Source organism: Oenanthe melanoleuca, chromosome 1A, assembly GCF_029582105.1.
Source record: "Oenanthe melanoleuca isolate GR-GAL-2019-014 chromosome 1A, OMel1.0, whole genome shotgun sequence".
Lineage (NCBI taxonomy): Eukaryota > Metazoa > Chordata > Aves > Passeriformes > Muscicapidae > Oenanthe > Oenanthe melanoleuca.
Window position 1 is genome coordinate 17,715,037 of NC_079334.1, and position 20,124 is coordinate 17,735,160.

General features: G+C 41.1%; 1 protein-coding gene across 2 annotated transcripts in view; it reads right to left on the reverse strand.

Moving 5' to 3' along the window:
* Positions 1-9,891, reverse strand: part of GNPTAB (N-acetylglucosamine-1-phosphate transferase subunits alpha and beta) — a 38,845-nt gene extending 28,954 nt beyond the window's left edge. For both annotated transcript variants that reach the window (XM_056509630.1, XM_056509638.1), the window contains exons 1-2: positions 9,702-9,891; positions 4,720-4,805 (exon numbers count right to left, since the gene is read on the reverse strand). In XM_056509630.1, the coding sequence (XP_056365605.1) occupies positions 4,720-4,805; positions 9,702-9,818 (203 nt within the window). In that variant the 5' untranslated portion in view covers positions 9,819-9,891. The remainder of the gene's footprint in view (positions 1-4,719; positions 4,806-9,701) is intronic.
* Positions 9,892-20,124: the final 10,233 nt, after the last annotated feature.

Consider the following 20,124-nt stretch of genomic DNA (forward strand, 5'->3'; position numbering starts at 1 on the left):
TTTTTTAATGATAATCTCTCCAAGGCCCACAGCTTTGTGTCTGTAGTTACTCCAGGCTACTGCTATAGGTGAATCTGAGTCCCATATAGCAGGAGGATACCCCAAATATTATTGTCAAAAGTCCTAGTGTCAAGCTATTTAATAAAAACTAAACTGTAGATGGCCTAACAAACACTGGAAAACATTATCCTGTGACCCCTTGGATCTCAGCATTAGAGAGGTTCGAAGATATTCTCTCTCTACCCACTGCATCCTTCCAAAAGTATTCAAAGAGAGACAGAGCTTACAGGCAGGAATTTGTCCACCTGCCCTTACACAGCATGCCATGCAGACAGCTTGCACCCAGCTTCATTTTCTACTGGCTCAGACTCAACAACTGAAGCACAAAATTTGGTAAAAGGTCAGCCAGTAGCTTGTCACAGCACAGTGGGCAGGAACATTTTGTACTCCATTTACCACTGTTCCTAACTGAGCTGCAACTCTCAGAGCATAATGATGGGGCATTCTGAGAGAACTTGAACATCTCAGCAGCTGTGCTGCCTTCCCTGACCAGCACCACCCAGAAAGTCTCTCACATCTGCAGGAGACTCCCCATCTATCCAAAAACAGTCAATCCACTGAACACAAATACCCATCTATTTAATTATTTCACTTTTTTCTCCAGAGATAACTAACATCTGGTTCATTTACAAGGCATGTTTTGAACTAAAATGTCCTCCAGAGGAGTAGAAATTCAATGGCAGGAGCTCATCCAGCTTTTCTACATTTGTTGTGATCAGTTAAATTACTGGTTTGATAGTCCCTGGAATGCCAGAGCTCAGAAAGGAGTGTTTTAGATGGAAGTACCTGACTGAAGCCCAACCTTTAGCCACCTGGCCAAAGTGCAGAGCTTATTCACCCAGGCTTCACTGAAGAACACAGTATGTCCAAAAGAACTCTGACTCCTTCTATGGTATGAGGCAATTTTGACTTCTCTGAAGCCTCTCTCCATTTTACCATTTTCTATAAGTATGTCTCTGTGCAGTAGAACATATACCGATGTAATTTTCCACACTATGCCACATACAGACAAATTAAATTCCACAGAGGAAAAGCATTTTTAGTTAGATGCAGGCATGTCAACTCAATTAACCCTGGCAGGCCAAGCTCATTCTTCATTACCAGTATAAATAAAGACAGACCAGATAAAAAGAAAGTGAATTGTTTGTAGATCCACTAGTCCAATTGCTTAAAATTTATCCAAATACTCAACAAACTTCTTTAATACACCTTTACAGCACACACTGTTTCAGAAAGTAATATTTAACAAACATAATAATAAAACCCAGACATCCCAAGTCAATTTGTTGTTTCCAATTAAGCCAAGTAACTGCTAAAATTGCACCTTTCTGGACTTGGCCAAAGCTTTCTGAATGGCTTCAAGGCCTCCTAATGTACACTGAGAGCTTAAATTTTCAGTAGTACGTATTGGAAATTTGCTGTGAAATGATTTAAAATGAAAAGAAACAGATACTACACTTCAGTAGTATTGGTCTCACACACTATTTTAACATTCAGAGTCTTCTGCAGATTGTAGAAGTTCAGAGAAGCTCAAAAACTCTCTCACAAAATCTTTAGCTGTGTTTCCTTCATATGGATTTATACATTCAGTCTTCATCAGAAACACCAGAGTGGCAAATAGGTTAAGCCCAAGATGACCTGAGTTAATTTACTAAATACAGGCACCCTTCTAATCAGCTATTTCCCCTCTTTGACATGACTAATTTCTGGTTCATTCACAGATGTGACTCGAAGGTGCAATTTGATTCCAAGTGGGAATTACCTGAATGCCTTTCTACAGAAAATCATCACTTTGGAAAATTCCTTGGAGACTCCCAAACAATTAATTGAGGTTTTTACATTTTTCTCTTTAAAAATGCATCCATTATTACTTGTAAATACTAAAAGATCCATAAGATCCTGCTTGAAGACAAAACCAGAGTCACCAGTCCCCAGACAAGACAGGGGAACAGTTGTGGCAGGAAGTCTCCATACCCATTATGTGTTTACATAAGAGAACCATTGTCACACCTGAGACTGTAGGTAGAAGACAAACTTTTGCTTCAACATCCACTGCTGCTGAAGGAGTACAGCAGATTTTGGATCTCTCCCAAACCACCATATGGTGATCTCCAACCTTGCTGAGCCTCTTTATGAACAATATAAGTCTAAGCTGCTCATAGTAAACCTCCCAGCCCTCCTGCCTCTTCCTGCTCTGTAATTATGCACTAACAGTAACTCAGCTGTTCCACTGCTATTCCTGCTCCCTGATTTGTACATCTTTTCCTCTCTCCAGACTTCAGCTCAACAGTTAATAGCTGGCCAACCACTGATAGCTCTCACTTGCTGTACTGTACTCACTGTACTGAAATCAGCCTGCACATTTTAAAAGATGGAGATTATTCCTTCACATCTTACCACATAAATATTTCAGTTTTGAACAGGACATCCTGGAATAACCAAGCTATGCTTTACAGTAAGTAAACTATATTTACTATACCATTTGCAAGTAGAGTAATGAAATGCAGTCCTCATCCAAAACAATCATGCATGGAACTCCATTATTTAGTTTCCTTTTCTCCCTTCTTATTTTCATATCAAAATTTAGTCTTCAAAAATGGGTTTGGATAAAGTGCCTTGGTAAAAAGCCCTGGAATTTCTGGTGTACTCTCTCAAGCTGTGTAAGAGCCTGAGCAATATAACAAGCAAGTTTAGCAGCAGCTAATGTGGCCACCTGGAAAGTGCCACAGTTGGGATGCCAAGGGTTTGCAACAGGAAGGAAAAATAGCCAAAAGCAATTGTTAAATTCCAAGGCAAAACCAAGGCAAAACTCTGCCTTGGTCTGGCAGAGACCAGTGTTCAACAGGTGTTACTAGTGATGCCATTGTTTTTCAGTGACAAGCTTTTTGAGTTTATCATCATAAGGTGCTTGCCCACACACACAATTTGTCTACAATGCACAGTGAGGTTTTCTTCATAGAAGTTGTATGGAAAGAACAGAGAATTTTACCTGTGAAGCTCCTTGAGAACAACATAACCCAAATTCAATTGAAGGCTCCTAATATTTCCCAAAGGCCATGCAGCTTTTACTTTTCACAAATCAGTACACCTGCTTAATTTGCTAACCAAAAATCCTCCTATTCTCCAATTCTGAATATTTTTCTCTAGCAGTAAAATAGGTATGGATTAAAATCACTGGACAAGATAGATTCAAGCTGGAAGTCCTCAGATTATGTTTAGTTCTATATGTTGCACTGACACCACCCAAAAAACTCCACCAAGCCACCACTGATGCAAGTGGCTGCTGCAAGACATGGTCCATTACTGCATTTGTGAAGTTTGATAATGAAAATTAACTGAACCCCTGACAAGGGACATCTAAAAATTAGTAAATGCCTTAAAGTATGCCTCCACAAAGACTTCTTGTTGGTCTGAATTTTTAGAGGAAGTTGGTAGCTGCACACAAATATCACAGCAAACTTCCCTTTTACTCCTGATATAAGATTGTTAAAAGCATATGGGTGAACTGGAATAATTTAAGCACCCATCATGAAAACCTTAAGCTTTTGCTCAGGCAGCCAATAGTTCCTGGCACTGGATGTTTCGCTCACAATCCACAGAAATGAATGTTAGCAAAGGAGTGCTTCACACGACCAAAATGAAGTAAGACAATGGCAGAAATGGGAACTGACTTTATCTACATCACAACAGTAATGATTTTGTTTTGGAAAAAATCAATGGTTTTATAAAAACCATTATCTCCAGTTAATTATCACAAAGTCAAGCATTTTAGTAGTGACAGGACCAAACTGACATGTTTCACTTCAGTACTGCTAAAACATGTAAACATTAAGCTATTCATCCATATGAGCTGCATCACTCTGCTTTTATCTGTCATCCACTGAAATTGATCTGATAATTTCTACTGTTCCATGATGCAACAAACCTCAAGGCAGATTAAAGCTTCTGCTTTCAGGTTAGTTTTTATCCCAGTCAAGTGTATCAACATTAAGAGTCAGATGATACCTGCTAAGCAGCTTTTTTCCACCTACCAATGCACAGTCCACTTACTCCCTGAACAACAGACCCCATGGCTACTCACACATGAATGATGAAACCACAGGAAGTCATGTAGCAGTAAACACAACTGAAATTAATGAACCATGAGACCTGGTTTCCAACTTGCTATGAGAGATTCTCGCATGCACTCAGCTTTTAAAAGCTTCTGACTAACTTTGTGACTTCTCTGCTAAATAATGATCCTCATAAGACATCATAGAAAACATATGGTAATTTAAAAATAACTTCTCAAAACACTGAATACTGAAATGTTAAGCACATGGGAACAGTATTTATATTTTCCTATCTTAACTTGGAAAACACATCATGGCCTCCATTGTTAACAATGTCACCTTTTTGATGTTTCACAGACCAGATGAACTAAACACATTTCAAATGTAAATTTATTATATAACTATAGCTTTCAAAAGTCAGTGTTCCAAACTGGGAGATTATATACAAACTAAGCACTCATTAAGTTTAAAATTTGCTGCAGATTTGCTGCAGAGCCCATACAATAAGGTTCTACTTAACAGTATGTTACTTCATCTAACATATTTTATTTAAATATTTAATTAGAAAGTAAAATGTGCAATAGTGTCAAGTGTAGCTAAAGCTCACCGATTCTGAAATGATTTGCCAGCAACGTTGTCTCTGTATGAATCAAACATAACATGATACTGGTCTCTACTCCACTCCAAGACAACCTGCAAAGGAAAAAAAACAAAACCACTATGGAGAGGCTTGACAGCTGGCCTGTAAGCCAAACTGAGTTAGCAGAAGAAGCAGCAATTGATGAATTCCAAGTGCATCTGTAGCAAGGAAAAAGACAAGGCCATTAGCATAGAAACTGATTTAAAAAGATACAAAAAGGATTTTTGTATAAGGCTATGTGCATAAGCAAATGAGAATATGTGCCTTATTAAATATTTACAAAACTTTTGCCAAATACATTGATGCTAATTGCTTTGCACCAATGAATATAATAAGCTGTTGTGATGTAGTCAATAACTTAAGATCACACTTTGTTAAGAGTACATAAACTGGAGAACACACAGAATAAAGAGGACACTGTTATTATTCTGCTCAGGTGTGTCTATATGTCACATCCAATCCGATGGTGAAAACTACTTGATGTCACCACCTTCTAAAGTTAGACACTTAATTTTCATCTTTTGTAATGTTTAACCACAACTGATTTCATTCAAATCAATCTATGCATTAATGAACAACTGAGCAGATCACAATCTCAACTAAATTATGACACTGAGGCAGCAATCAGACCCAGAACTGAAGAGCATACTTAATTTAAACAAACTTTGCTTTTCTCTGCAACAAAGGATTTCATGACTTATGTACATCCTTCTTAAACTACTTTTTATTTAGGTCACCCCCCCCTTGTTTCTTAGCATGCACAAATTCAAGAATGTATTCCCAAAACTGAGACCTAAATCAAATATACTTCGATACAAGCAGGAAACCCTTAACACACACACACACACACACATACACACATCCCTGCACAATTTTGCTCATCTTTTTCTGTTCTCATACAGGATATACTGAGTACACACACCTCCAAAATCTGAGCTTTGCAAACAGCCAGGGAAAAAACCCACAATATTTCAACACTAAGAGTGGTAAATATGCTTTGACATAACAAAAAAGTCCAAGTATTTTGAGACAAAAGCAATCTAAAACATATGTCCTCTTCTGAGATAAACTTAATACAACATCTTTTACAGTGAAAATCCAACCTTGAAACTACAGTGGCATTATGTGCTGTTTTAGAGTTGAAGACATGGTGGCTTAATTTACAGGGATAAGTATATATTTATATGTACTGGAGAGGGGGAAAAACACCTAAACAAACAAACAAATAAAAAAAACAAAACAAAAAGAAAGAAAACCTGGAAAGCACAGTACTTATTGTACTTACTTTACACCACTCTCTCTAGATTTAAATGTTATTATTGCTTATTTCCTGAATTGTGGGAACTATGAAATCTACCATTTCTCCAAGGCCACCTTCAAAACCATAAACAAACCGTTCTCCCTCTTAAGAGGTTGCACATCCCTCTACCCTCACTGACACTAAAACAAATTAAAGCCTTCCATAGAGCAGGGAGGCTCCATCGTGTGCCTGGGTGACAAGAGCACACACTGCAGTTCCTGCCAGAGCTGCCATTCCTCTCACACAAAGGACACAGATTGCCCAGGTAGGCATAAAAATCTACTCCCTTAAATACCAAGGCCAGGAACTGTCTGAAAAACCCACACTATTACACTTTTTTCATGCACAACTCATTAATTCCTTCTGCCAAATGCCGGGTTTAATATAGCCCCCACTGGAAGTTCATATCCACTTGGAAACATTTACTCCTACTGATAATGACGAATTGACACCTGTGACTGATCTATGTCTAGAAGGAATACAGAAGTATTTGAGGAAGAATATATTATGAGTCATATGTATCTCCAGAATAACAATTAATCATCCCAGCCGTTTGTCTTTTGGGTACCTATCGCCAAAAAGAAGAGGACAGATCTCTTCAGAACACATCAAGGAACTAAGTTAAAAATCTTCCTACCTGATACACTTTTTTTCCCTGCAACTGTTTCCTCCTGACACATTATGCATGGTGCAATAATGCCTGGAGGCTGTTTTGCTTCAACTTTACATACCAGTATTACAAAAACACCAGGGGTACATTAAAAAGCAAGGGGAGAGACACAGCCTATTAGGAGATACTGTATCAGACACGATAGCAGTGGCTCTAGCATGTTCTGGTTAGAAAGCATTTTAAAAAGCAGAGCTACCTGCAGAAGGATGGACAAGAAGGGTTTACAATCAAACTGTCCTAACACTTAAAGCTCATCTTACAAACATGAAACAGTATTGACTTAGAACTGGCTGCCCTATATGTTTTTGCAGAAATATTTCTCACTCATGTTCAATGCCCTAGTACTTCACTCAAGGTTTTCCTTAAAATTAAGCTAATTTGCAGCTTCTGGCTGTGAGAACATCATTACCAATCTCAAATTATTTGCTCTAACCATCCATTTTTACTCCACCAATTGTACTGGTATTAGCATGAACCTAAGAAATCAGACCTAATTTTGCCTACTAGAACAAAAAAAAAAGCTGGCAAGGGGGGAAGGGGGAAAAGCAGAACTGCAAACGCTGTTCAGACACCAGGGTCTGATAAGAGCTGCCTCACACTGCTTTTTATTGCTTGAGTTTCCTGCAGATGGCTAAAAGTGGTTAAGCTGCAAATTTCTAGAAAGATTTCTTGGTTTCCGTTCCCAAACAGCTTTATGGTTTTTTATTAGTGCTGTCTTGTAGATCCTGTACTGAAGAAGCATTTTCCATTCCCACGATAGCTGTTGGGAGGTCTAACAGTGTTCATTCTCACAAGCCTTGTCTCTCCTAACTACCACTGTTTACCAAAATACAAAGGCAAAAAGAAAGATGCATGCAAACATCTCTCACCAGGCCCTGGAAAAGAAAATTTATTAAAAAAGAAAAAAAAAAAAGTGCAGGTGTTTTGTGGGTGGTTTTTAGCTGTTTTTTTTTTTTTAAAAAACCAAAAACAACAAACCCACAAACATTACTGGTCACTTTCCTTTCTTCATCACATATAATCTGGAAAATCTACTCCTACATGAAACTTCCAGTTCTTCTGCTCACTCTCTAAATTGTACCTAAGCTTTCCAAGTTGCTTTTAAAGGGCTGGAAGCAGCAAACTAAGATTGAGCAGGAATACCTGAGCAGTGATTTTGACTGATTCTCAGTGATAACTTGGACAACTACTGAAATATTTTTTAAAAACTTTCAAAGTTCTATGATATCCTAAAGTTAGGCTTAAAGTCCCCATTCAGAAGAAATGCAAAACTATGTCAGTTTCACAGAAAAACGACATCAATCCAAGTTGATAATCATGTACAAACAGGTGCTTATGAGTACTTTACAATTTACTGATGGCTTTGAAGTATTTCAGGAACTTGTGGTCCCTGCAAGACCGCAGGAGATTATGCAAAGATGTGTTAGTACACAAAAAGTTTTGACTGTGGTACGTGCAACAATTTCAGATAATACTCTTTACAGCGCTTCTTTTTTTCCCCCTGTATCTGAAAGAGCTCACAAAATTAAAACAGAGAAGGAAAAAGAAAAAAAAAAAAAGAAAAAAACAAAAAACCACGGAATTCCAGTCGGTTTGTACTGAACAATGCCATCCTTTCAGACTGACAAAAATACTTGATTTACCCTGATTGCTCACTACATTAATAAACCCTGCGCTGAAGTAGGATCCATTCTCTCCTCTCCAGATCCCTTCACTGATGACTTACCAAATCGATAGGACAATGTGAAACGAAGATTTAAACATTCAACACATCCGTGTAAAATCATATCTAGAAAGAAGTGCAATTACATTGCATCATTCACAAAATAATGAGAGGGAACTAAGTAACAAGTAGCGAGCACAGCAGACTCTGCTGCGCACCTTGGAGGGAGGATATATTTAACTCCTTAAACTCCAGAGAGGGGAAAGATTCTGTCACTTCCAGTCGACACGTGAAGGCGACATCCAGCACAGGCTTTAAATGACTAACAAAAACACAGCACTAATAAGTCACCTGACGAGGGAAGGGGAAGAGACTTGCCCAAGAGCAGCAAACAGCAGCTGCCCGAGCCCGCAGGGCTGTGTCACCTGTCAGACCCCAGCTCGGCCCCGAGGGGACACCGGGCGCGCTGCGGGCACGGGCAGAGCCAGCCGGTCCCCGGGAGCAGGGGCAGAACCAGCCGGTCCCCGGGAGCAGGGGCAGAACCAGCCGGTCCCCGGGAGCAGGGGCAGAGCCAGCCGGTCCCCGGGAGCAGGGGCAGAGCCAGCCGGTCCCCGGGAGCAGGGGCAGAGCCAGCCGGTCCCCAGGGCACGGGCAGAGCCAGCCGGTCCCCAGGGCACGGGCAGAGCCAGCCGGTCCCCGGGAGCAGGGGCAGAGCCAGCCGGTCCCCGGAGCAGGGGCAGAGCCAGCCGGTCCCCGGGAGCAGGGACAGAGCCAGCCGGTCCCCGGAGCAGGGGCAGAGCCAGCCGGTCCCCGGGAGCAGGGGCAGAGCCAGCCGGTCCCCGGGGCACGGGCAGAGCCAGCCGGTCCCCGGGGCACGGGCAGAGCCAGCCGGTCCCCGGGGCACGGGCAGAGCCAGCCGGTCCCCGGGGCACGGGCAGAGCCAGCCGGTCCCCGGGAGCAGGGGCAGAGCCAGCCGGTCCCCGGGGCACGGGCAGAGCCAGCCGGTCCCCAGGGCAAAGCCAGCCGGTCCCCGCGGGCACGGCGGGCCTGCGGCAGCGCCGCTCGGCGCGGCGCGAACGGGGCAGGCGGCGATGGGCGGGACCTGTCACCCGCAGGCGCCCGGGGAGGGAGGTCGCTGCTCGCGGGACAACACAACTACCCGGCTCCCCGGGGGAAAACAGCCCCAGATCCCCCCGGGGCCATGCAGCCGCGGCGCTGCGCCTGTCCCGCCGGCACCGCTGGGCTCGGCACGGAGGGAGGGAGGCAGGCAGGGCAAGGGGGACAGGCACGCCGCGCCGGCGCGGCTCTGTACTGACCTCCCCGAACTGCAGGGCGGAGACGATCATGAGGACGAGGCCCCCGAGGCAGAGGCAGGGCCCATACCTGTGCGACAGGCAGGTATAGGTCTGGCGCTGCAGGAGCTTGAGCAGCATGGCCCGCCGGCGGCCGCCGCCCCGCACGGCCCGGCCCGGCCCGGCCCCGCCGCCCGCGCTGCCTGCGCCGGGCGGGGCCGCCGGCACAGCGCCCGCCCCGCTTCCGGCGGCGCCGGCGCCCCCTGGCGGCCGAGGGGCCGCGCTGAGGGAGCGGCGCTCCCGGCCGCTCCCGTGGCTGAGGGCCGGCGGACATCGCCCGGTACGGCCGAGCCGCGTGCTGAGATTTAATTTAAGCAGTCCGTGCGCGTTGTGGCACAGAAATGAAGTGCGGAGATGGGTTCGTAGAGTGGGAATCAACAGGCTAGAGAGGGTTGCTGATGGAGTTCTTCAAGAGCAACTCTTGAGGAAAAAACATAACGAGAAACTAGTTAGCGGTCCGTAGCTGCCAGCACGCTCTGGGCTCTGCCACGACGCTCTTGCTGTCGCCGCTGTCGAGCACTGAGCAGGCGGAGGCACCGCTGGTGGCCAGGGCAGAGTGTTGGGCTGTGGAGCCTGCGAGAGCCCAAGCACGGCAGCGCCTCTCTCTGTAGTCTGTCCCTGCCTCAAAAGGTCTTCTAAGTATTTCTTAAAACTCCCTGCAGTGACTTCTGGGGGTCACAAACATCGTCCTCGTGATCTTGTATTTCCTGTGTGAAGTAACAATGCCTGGCCCTTTCCAGAACTTTGTCCCAGTATATTTACACAGTGGTGTGAGAGGACTACACCTGGCTGTACTGTAGGAGGTGTCCAAGACGGCACAGCTCTTTGGCGCATCTCTCCCAAGCCGCTGAGCCCTGCTCCCATTTACTGTTTAGTGTCACTGCATTTTGTCTTTCTCCAGGGTGAGAGGAAAGCTCATGTCCTTACAATCTGATGGATGAAGGCATGGGTGTTAACATCTTGGGAATGGGGCTTAGTGTCCCCACTGGCTTTGGGCAGCAGGTTTGATGCAGAGCCTGGACAGCTCGGCTCCTGAAACAAACAAGGGTCTGCACAAGCCTGAGTTTCTGAACTTTGGAGTAGGCAGTTCTGGAGGACTGTACCTTCCCTGTACCTCAGCCAGTGGGGAAAGGAAGAGGGCAAGAGGAGGGAAGTTCAGGATGAAAGGAGGCTGCGCCCTCCCAAACCTCGAGAGAACAAACCCCGCGGGTGTGTGCCCCAGTGGACTCACTCCCTTTACTCAAATAAAGTTGTGGGACTCCTCTGTCTCGTTTTTGGACATAAACCTCTGGAATTTGTGGATTTTCCTGACAATGGGCAAATGGATGGCAAATTCGCCAGGGGTTACCTGCAGAGCTTCAGAGCCCACCTCATAGTGCTGTGTTCCTCCTCCTGTGGTGTGTTATCAGCCTGATAATTCTTATTTGGCCCTTGGTACACAGAAGACTCTAGCTAAACTTTTCTCTCCTTCACATGTTTTCACCCACGTGCCAAAGTACTACCCTAGGGGAATATAATCTTTACATATTCCCTCACCTGCCTCTCCTGCTCAAGCACTGTGCTATTATTATTAAACTGCTATTACTCAGCTATTATTACTGCCTAGCAGCTTCTCTTTACCATCGTCTACAGCACTGTGCCAGCAGTACCAGTGATGGCCTGGTGTTCTGAGCCAGCAGACTGAGGTTTTCGTTGAGAACTGAGGTATAGCACATATGCAGATTTTGAGAAAACCCCCTATTTCTGGTAAAAAAAAAAAAAAATCTATTTCTGGTCAACAATCCAGTGTAAATGCAGAAACGAAACTGAATATGCTGAAGAGATGAAGCTGGGAGATATATCACCAATGTAAAGCAGAAAACCTGTGAGGGGAAGTGGAATTACTTCAAGACCTGGATTAATAATTAGTACTAAGTGTGAAATGATACATTTATACAGACTAATAAATGCTTCCATATGATACCAATGTGATGAAGTCATTAAAATTCACATAATCTTTAAATTATTTTATAAAGTGTCAGACAAAGCATACTATTAGAGACAGAGATATAAAAATGTGCTGAACAAAACATGATGGCACTCTGTCTGTCCTTTATTACATTCAAGGAACATATATTTAAACTGAAACAGATGCATGAAAAGGAACAACCAGATCTTTCTTTCTAAAAAGACACTAAAAGGTTTTGACTTGTTCACATCATAGAAATGGAGATCAGAAACTTATTTAAACTAGAAGCAATACTGTCACCAGGTTAAAACTAAACACAGGAAAGCCCAAAACAAACAAAACAAAACAAAACAAAACACAAAAAGAAGACAAAGCCATGTTCTGGAATATATTTCAAATAGGAATAGCAGGAATACCTATGCAAGCCTTGAGAGACAGCCTAACCAGCTTGTAACAGGAAACAGGGATCTACACTCCAGATGTTCCCCTATATTCCGTTTTGCCATGGACTCTTTCAGTCTTCAGTCCACTGAAGGTGTAATTATTCCAGGTAAGTGAGGTTGTTTGGTCTGGAGAAGAGGAGGCTCAGAAGGGACTTCATTGCTCTCTACATTCATCCAAAAGGATGTTGTAGTGAGCTGGGAGCTGACCTCTTGTGCCATGTCTCAAGTGAGAGGATGAGAGGAAATGGCTTCGAGTTGTGCCAAGGGAGTTTTAGATAAGGTCTTAGACAGAAAAAAAAGTCACTGAATGACTGGCACTGCTCAGGCACTGGAATAAGTTGCACAGGGAGGTATTAGGGTCACCATCTATGGAAGTGTTCAAGAGGCATCTGGATGTGGCACTTGGGGATGCATTTTGGGGGTGACTATGGTGGTTTGATGGTTGAATGATCTTTCAGGTCTCTTCCAACCTTGATGATTCTGTGATTCTGTGAAAGGCATGGAATATGGATGAAAACAAGGCCACCCTCAACTTTCTCATTAATAGCAAGCTATTAAGCTATAAGGTAGCAGATGCAGGCTCAAATACCTTTTGAGACAATCTATCAAAGTTGCTGGGATTATTCTATGTCTGTCACTAGAAATTATTTCCAAGCTCAAAACCAGAAATCAGATCAGGGGCCTTGTATCACTTTGCAGCTGTCTTTGTGGACTTGTGTCTGAAAGGAGCAGGGCTTAGGCCAAATCCTTCTGTTTTCACATTTTGTCAAATGCATTGCCTGTGTGGTTCCCCAGGTGAGAACTTTATAATTGCATCCAAGAACAGAATACTTAGCTTTCTCCATTTCTCCCAGTCACTGGAGATGCAAATGAACCCAGATATTCTGCTAGGAGCAATAAATTCCACTAGATGTCAGGGTATGTAAAAATTAGGTGTTGCCATTATAATCCAACATATACTTAAAGGCCTTGCCAAGTCATTATCCATGTAAACCGTTGGGCTCTTGGGATAATCTGCTTGACTGTTCTTGTATTTGTATTAACTCAAAGGTGCACGTAGCAGCACTCAACTAAAAGGCATGCCTCCTGTGGATTATGATGTAATCTAAACAAGCAGTCAAACAGTTATAAACACACTTTATCTTGATCTTGATTTTCTGCAAGTGGCCTTCACCAATATTTTTTCTTTCTTAACTCTTAGAAAACTGAATTTTTCATGTTTTTTTATAAATTTGACCTTTCTAAGAGGGGGAAAGAAAAGTAATATTTACTTTCATTCAACAGGAATGGAATTCTATAATGCTCAAAATCTTGAGAAAGGCAGAACTTCTTACTGGACATGGTAAACTTGTCCAATAGTAGCTCTTTCCAGGTGTTTTGCATTCTCTTTTGCATTTGCTGGGAAGGGAGAGCAGTAAGAGCTAAACATTCAAGGCAACAGTGTAATTATCTTTGGTTGAGGCAGAAGACAATAAATAATCAACCAAACATCTCAAGCTTTTCTGTTAGCCAAGAATATTATTCACTGGACATTTCGTGAATCTTGTTGTAAAGAAAAGAGAATTTACATCAACATAGGTTTCCTGTATTCATCTCTGCATGGCCTCTTTCATAAACATGAGTTAAGCTTGTAGCATTTCTATGAGGCAAAAATTACTGACCACAAAGATAAAGACAAAATTCAGCAAGTTTGATGCCTGTTCCACTTGAAGTCTGAACTTTCACAATACAGGAGATAGCTCATAGTACTCTGAAGTACCAGTAGTTCACTCTCAGGGATTTTGATTTCATTTGTGAAGGCTCTGAACTTCTGAGCATTCAGAGGAGTCTCAAGTCAGGCAAGTAACAGTTCAGAATAGAGGGCAGAGACTTACCTGTGGAGAGTTTGTCACTGCTTTGAAGAGCTGAATAAGCACTCTCTATGGAAAGGAAATGGGGCCTTCTAGGCCTTCTCTCTGCCACTCCACCCTCCCAAAAAACTATAATATCTATGCTTCTGAAATTTAAAGCATTAGCCTTAGGCATACTGGAATTATGCCATCTTGGTATGGCACTGTGAATTTGGTAGTACCACTATCCATCAAATACAATAATTAAATCACATTAGTCACTCAGAACATAAAAGAACAAAAGACAGTGACTGAGCAGTGTTCTATCCTTCAACACATAATCTCATTTTGACTCACCATTTATAGAGCTCTTAGGCTTTGATGAGATTCAATCCCACTGACATTACTACTAAAATAGAGATTGAATATAAGTGATCGGTTTCTGGGAGACAATTAGACCTCACTGCTGTGTCTTGTAATGGATTATCTCTTAATCAGTCTACAGTAATTTTAGAAAGCAAATTAGAAAGCAAATGCTTTCTAATTATATGCAGCTAGTGAGAGTTTTCACTTAGTATTGCAGCAAAAGTGGAGATTTTAAAATCACACTCAGTATTTCAGTACTTTTGAGAACCCTCAGATGTTCAGCTCCCAGCCCTCTGGACAGGTATGCAAGGAATATTTATGACTTTTTACTTGAACATTTTGACATTTTCTTCATAGAATGTAGATTTTTTTTTTTTTTTCCTTCATACCCGTTTCTCTACTGTACTCATTTCTCTACTGGAAAAAAATTATCTCTGAAACATCAGTCAGTTCCTACCCTTTCCACTTCCTTTTAATTTGTGCAGATACTGGAAAGAATATTTAAAATAATCTGAAGAGCATGGTGGGTAAAAATGAGGTATAACTAAAGAGAAAACAGTAGTATCTCAGAAACAGATGAAAAAGCAGTGCCTAGAGAGCAAAGGACTGGAACAAAGCCATTGGAAAAATCTCTGAAAGTGAGCATCTAGATGAAGCTGAAGCAGCATGTGCACCTGGCAGCAAAATCAGATTTTCTAAGCATAATATTCGCCAACATTTTACTCTGAAAGATCTGTTATTTCCTGCACACTTCAAACTAAAATAATAAATGGTTGCAGAAAGCTAGAAGAACCCTTTTGAAATTCTGCAGAATCTGGCATTTGCTCTTGGTTTGGTTGCTTTGGGGCTTTTGTTATTTTTTGGAGGTGTTGTGTTTTTTGTCCTTGGTTTTCTATACAGCAAGCCCTTCCTTCTTAAAGAGATATGCTCTTAGCAATGGTAAAGTAAAACTCAAATATATGGTAGCCCTCAATCCAAATCATATCTGTATGTCTGTTTCCAAAGTCCCTAATGAAGTGGATGAAATAGCCTAGAAAATCTTCGCAGGCTGTGGTTTAATAGATTTATTAAATTAGGAAATGTATGAATGTAATCTTATGTTCTAAATATTAAATTTTATCTTTCTTTTTAAAAATATACAGTTAGAGTTCATTGTCCTTGATATTTAACTATCATTTTAACCAGAGTAGAATAGAAAGGAAATAATTGAATTTCTCACAGTAGTCTGATTCTAAAGGGTAAGAAGGTATTATTTTTTACTTTAACACTGGAAACACAGGGCCTTTAGTACAACGATGGCATTGTTACATCATAGTGATGGAATTTATGTTTCTTTTGTTAATCCTGCCAGGTTGCAATGGCACAGAGAACAGACTGTATAGATTTGATGGTTGAAATGCATAGGGTAGTCTTTTAAATCCACTCAGCAGCACACAGCAGAAAATAATGGAGGTGCTTTTAATGATTTACAGTGGTCAGTAGGATTTTGTGCCTGTATCAAATAATATTAACCATTTACATCACAGTAGTGAGATGGAGACTCATAACATTAGAAGATCATCTAATTTGGGTTAGTTAGCTCTCCATCATTTGGTATGGATCACAGTATCAGACAGAGGGATTGAATAGTTTAAAGACCTCTTCAGGATGAACAATTTCCTTTGATGGTTGAAAATATACTTTTATGTTTAAAAATGCTTGAGAGACTACATAGAGAGTAGAGTGGGAATAATTGCTACAATACCTTTTTGGAAAGCTGCATTAGCTGTTCTTCATACCTATTTCAGAACATAGAGACATAGAATTGTTTAGGCTGGAAAATACCTCTAAGACCATCGAGTCCAGCCATTAACTGCTGTTCATGAGTGTGAAGGAGCTGGTAGAGACAAGACACAGGTATAGTCCATGATCTTTCCTCTGGGAGTCCCAAGCTGCACCAGCTGTTTCTCAATCCAAAGTTCCTCAAACAAATAAGAAGCAGTGATTCTCTACAGGTTATCACAGTGCTCATTGCCAGTGACAAAGCTGACCATTTGTTTCTGCCTCATGATACTGCTATTACTGCATTTTTACTGAACAAAAACAATTCTGCCTTTTTTGCATGTTATTTGTGATCATAAGAGATTTGCTATGCAGCACGAACCTTTAATGTAGAAGAACTATGAAGGACATGGACAACGGCCAAGAAAGGATGGAAAGAACAGTTTGTTAAAACTGAAAAGACAAAATTGGACACAATATTTAGGTTTTGTAAAATTACATTTTACTAGTGACATCTGTTTGTTACGTATATATCAGCTGGAATCAAGCAGTTTCAACATAAACAGATTCCAGAATATTACTCTGAAACACACGTAGCAGATCTCTCTGGCCCGGTTAGCCCTTGGCATCAGCTGTGGCCAGACACAGAAAAAGGAAGCTCATGAAAGAAGCAAACAGTAATTCAGCCAGCAGTGTGCAAAGCATGGTATGCAGGAGGAAATAACTGAGTGCCTTATATTTAACAATATGATGTGGTAAAGGTAGACAAATCAACACCCATAAATTGTGCTGGCAAATCTAGAATAACATATGGAAATAGAATCTGATTTTTCAGCAGTGAGTGCTCCCCATTTCCAGGAGGTTTTGTGTTGGATGTAACCACATCATTAGCCATTTCTGATGTTGAGAAAAAACCTATTTTTGATAGCTTTTCCTAGGATTGATCAAATTCTTTCTGTTTAGAGTCTGATTCCTTTAATCTCTTTGCATTCTAATTTGACTCAGGTCATGAACTTCATTACTTCCCCCAATCTTCAGGAAGCAATTTACTGCCAGCTACTGTGTACAACTAAGAAAACTGCAAAGGTATTTCTTTCAGATGACATGGCCACATAAAAAGCTCCCATTTTACTTTGAATGATTTCCTTTTCACTAAAAATGTGCTTCTACAAAAATGTACTGCCAAAATTATCAAAATGCCAGAGCCAAATTCTCCCACTAACTGCTTCAGCATGTTCACTACCTCATTTAGAATGAAGGACAACACTGGAGAATGGTTGATCTGCAGCTGAACAGCCATTGCCAGTCTACAGCTCATACATTCTGGAAACAAAGATTTCTCCCAGTAAACTTTTTATTTGAAAAACCGTCACCCAAGAAGTAGCTGAAAATACAGAGAGGAGTAGTAAAAAAATACATTTTGAGAGCCAATCTTCTCTAGAAATTCTGGAATAAACCTTTTTACACCTCATCATTATTGCAAGATATTAATCTGTCCTGCACCAGAGGAAGCTTTTATTTGTTTTTGTTTGTTTGATGTTTTGGTTTGGTTTCGGGGTTTTGGTTGCTTTTTGGTTTGTTATTTTTTGTTGTTCGTTGTTTTGGTTTGGTTTGGGTTTTTCTGAGAGATGAAATTATACAATTTCAATCCAGGAGTTACTTCTTTTCATTCTTAAGGGACCTGCCAGTTTTTAACTTGTCCAATCTTTTTGACTTGTCCAATCTTTTCGAGATCTTTTACCTGCATTTCAGTTAGACATTTAGACATAATCTAGCTATCTACAGAGGGGACCCAAAACAAATGGAGCAAAATAAACCATCTCTTACACAGTAACACTTGAAAACTGCTTTATAATTAAATCACATTACCTTTTAGAAATATTAACATCATGCCATATCCTCACAGCGTAAGACTTCACAGATGATGTGGATTGTTACTACTGCTATTCCAAACTTTGTGTCAGAAGTGAGAATAATTTACACATGCTTTTGTTACTGAGAGAAGGTTACATGACCAAAGAGGAAGGGAAGAGATACCACAAACCAGCTTGGACTCTTCATACAGTAATTTGAAGAAGTTACAGGTAGTATATTTGATTCCTTCTGTAAATGTATTTCTGGTGCAACCTGTGTTAATAAACCAGTTATTAACCAGTTGTTAATAAAAAATTTAGACATTACATTCACAGGCTGGTTTTTTTCCTAGTGCTTGTGTGTAGCAACAGATCTCAAGAAGTATCTGAACTACATCTCTCTTGCTCTCGTTCCAAACTTTTACTGCTTACCATTTTCTTGTCTCACTTGCTCTTCCACCTTTCCATCTTCCAGCAGGTTCTTTACCAAATCAGGGAAGTAAATGCTACTGTAACTATTCTGTACAGGTTCAATGTAAAAACCATACAGAGATACTAAAAACCAATACATTTTGGGAAGGGGATCCTTCTACCCGGGTCTTTCACGTTACAGGTAATTTCATAACAAATGAGTTTGGAAAATGCACACGTGATAAAGAATACTCATATATAATAAATATAAAATCCATGGAAACCCGATTTTGAGTAAAACAGGAGAAAAAGAGGGGATACATGTACCAGCAGCATAGGCTATTTTAGATCTCTTCCATTATTATTTCCTTACCTTCATATGTTTTCAAATCGGTGACATGGATGTGTTATTATTTGCACATCTTGACATGTTTATTTTTCTAATAATTCTAATTTGAAGTAGTCTGAACATTTTGTTAAATCACAGAATCATAAAATCATAGAAGGGCTTGGTTCAGACAGGACCATAAAGATGTTCTAGTTTCAACCCCACTGCCATGGGCAGGGACACCTTCCATTAAGATTGCTTAAAGCCCCATCCAGGCTGGCCTTGAATAGGACATCCACAATTTTTCTGGCCAACCTGTCACAGTGTCTCATCACCCTCAGAACAGAGAGTTCTTTCCTTATATGTAATCTAAATCTTCCCTCTTTCTGTTTAGAGCTATTTCCCCTTGTGTCGTCACTACAGATCTTGGTAAAAAGTCTCTAGCTGTCCTTCTTCTAAGCCTCATTTAAATAATGAAAAGATGCAATGTGCTGTCCCTGGATCCTTCTCTCCTCCAGACTGAGCAGCCTCAGTTGTCTTGGCGTTTTTGAAGAAAGGTGCTTCATCCCTCTGATCATTTCTGTGGCCCTGCTCTGGACCCACTGTAACAGGTCCAAGTCTTTCTTGTGCTAGAGACCTCAGAGCTGGATGCAGTGTTCTGGGGTCTCACCAGAGCAGACCAGGGGGGCAGGATCACCTCCCTCAACCTTCTGGTCATGTTTCCCATGCTTTCATACAGCCCAGGATACACCTGGTTTTCTGGACTGCAAGTGCACACTGTTGACTAATATCTCATTTTTCCATCTACAAAAATCCCATGGAGCTATATTAAAATATATAGGTTTTTTATATTTTTATACTGCTAGGATTTTAATATAATTTATTGAAAGCTAAATAAATTAAAATATATAGACCTTCTTTGAAATATCACTCTAGTGTTCTCAAGTCTAGTAAATAAAACAACTCCTCCCAAGTTTGTGAGCAACCTGTATTTGTTACTCCATGCAGCTTCTGAAGATCATTAAAGAACCTGCTTCTGATAAAAACTGATCCAAGATCGCTGCTCAAATTATATGTTGTTACTGACTTCCTTCTACAATAAAATGATAAAGAAAATTAAACATCACGTGAGCTGCAATAAATGTTTACATAGCAGCAAGAGCCTTTGCTAGTAATCACCAGTCAGTCACTTGCCACCTGCTTGAGCCAAACGTGTCCTTTTCTTTCACTCCCAATGGTGTTCAGGCTCTTCAAAAGTCATGTGAATAATTTAAATGCTCAACTCACTCTTAAGAACAATCTATTTGCTACTTACAAAACTAAAGGTAATACAAGGAACTTGCAGAACTGAGGATGGAACATTCTTTCAACAATATGACTTAAATATTGATGCAGTAAAATAAAGTGAATACCATCTTCTTTTTTTTTGCAGGGGACCAAACCAGAAT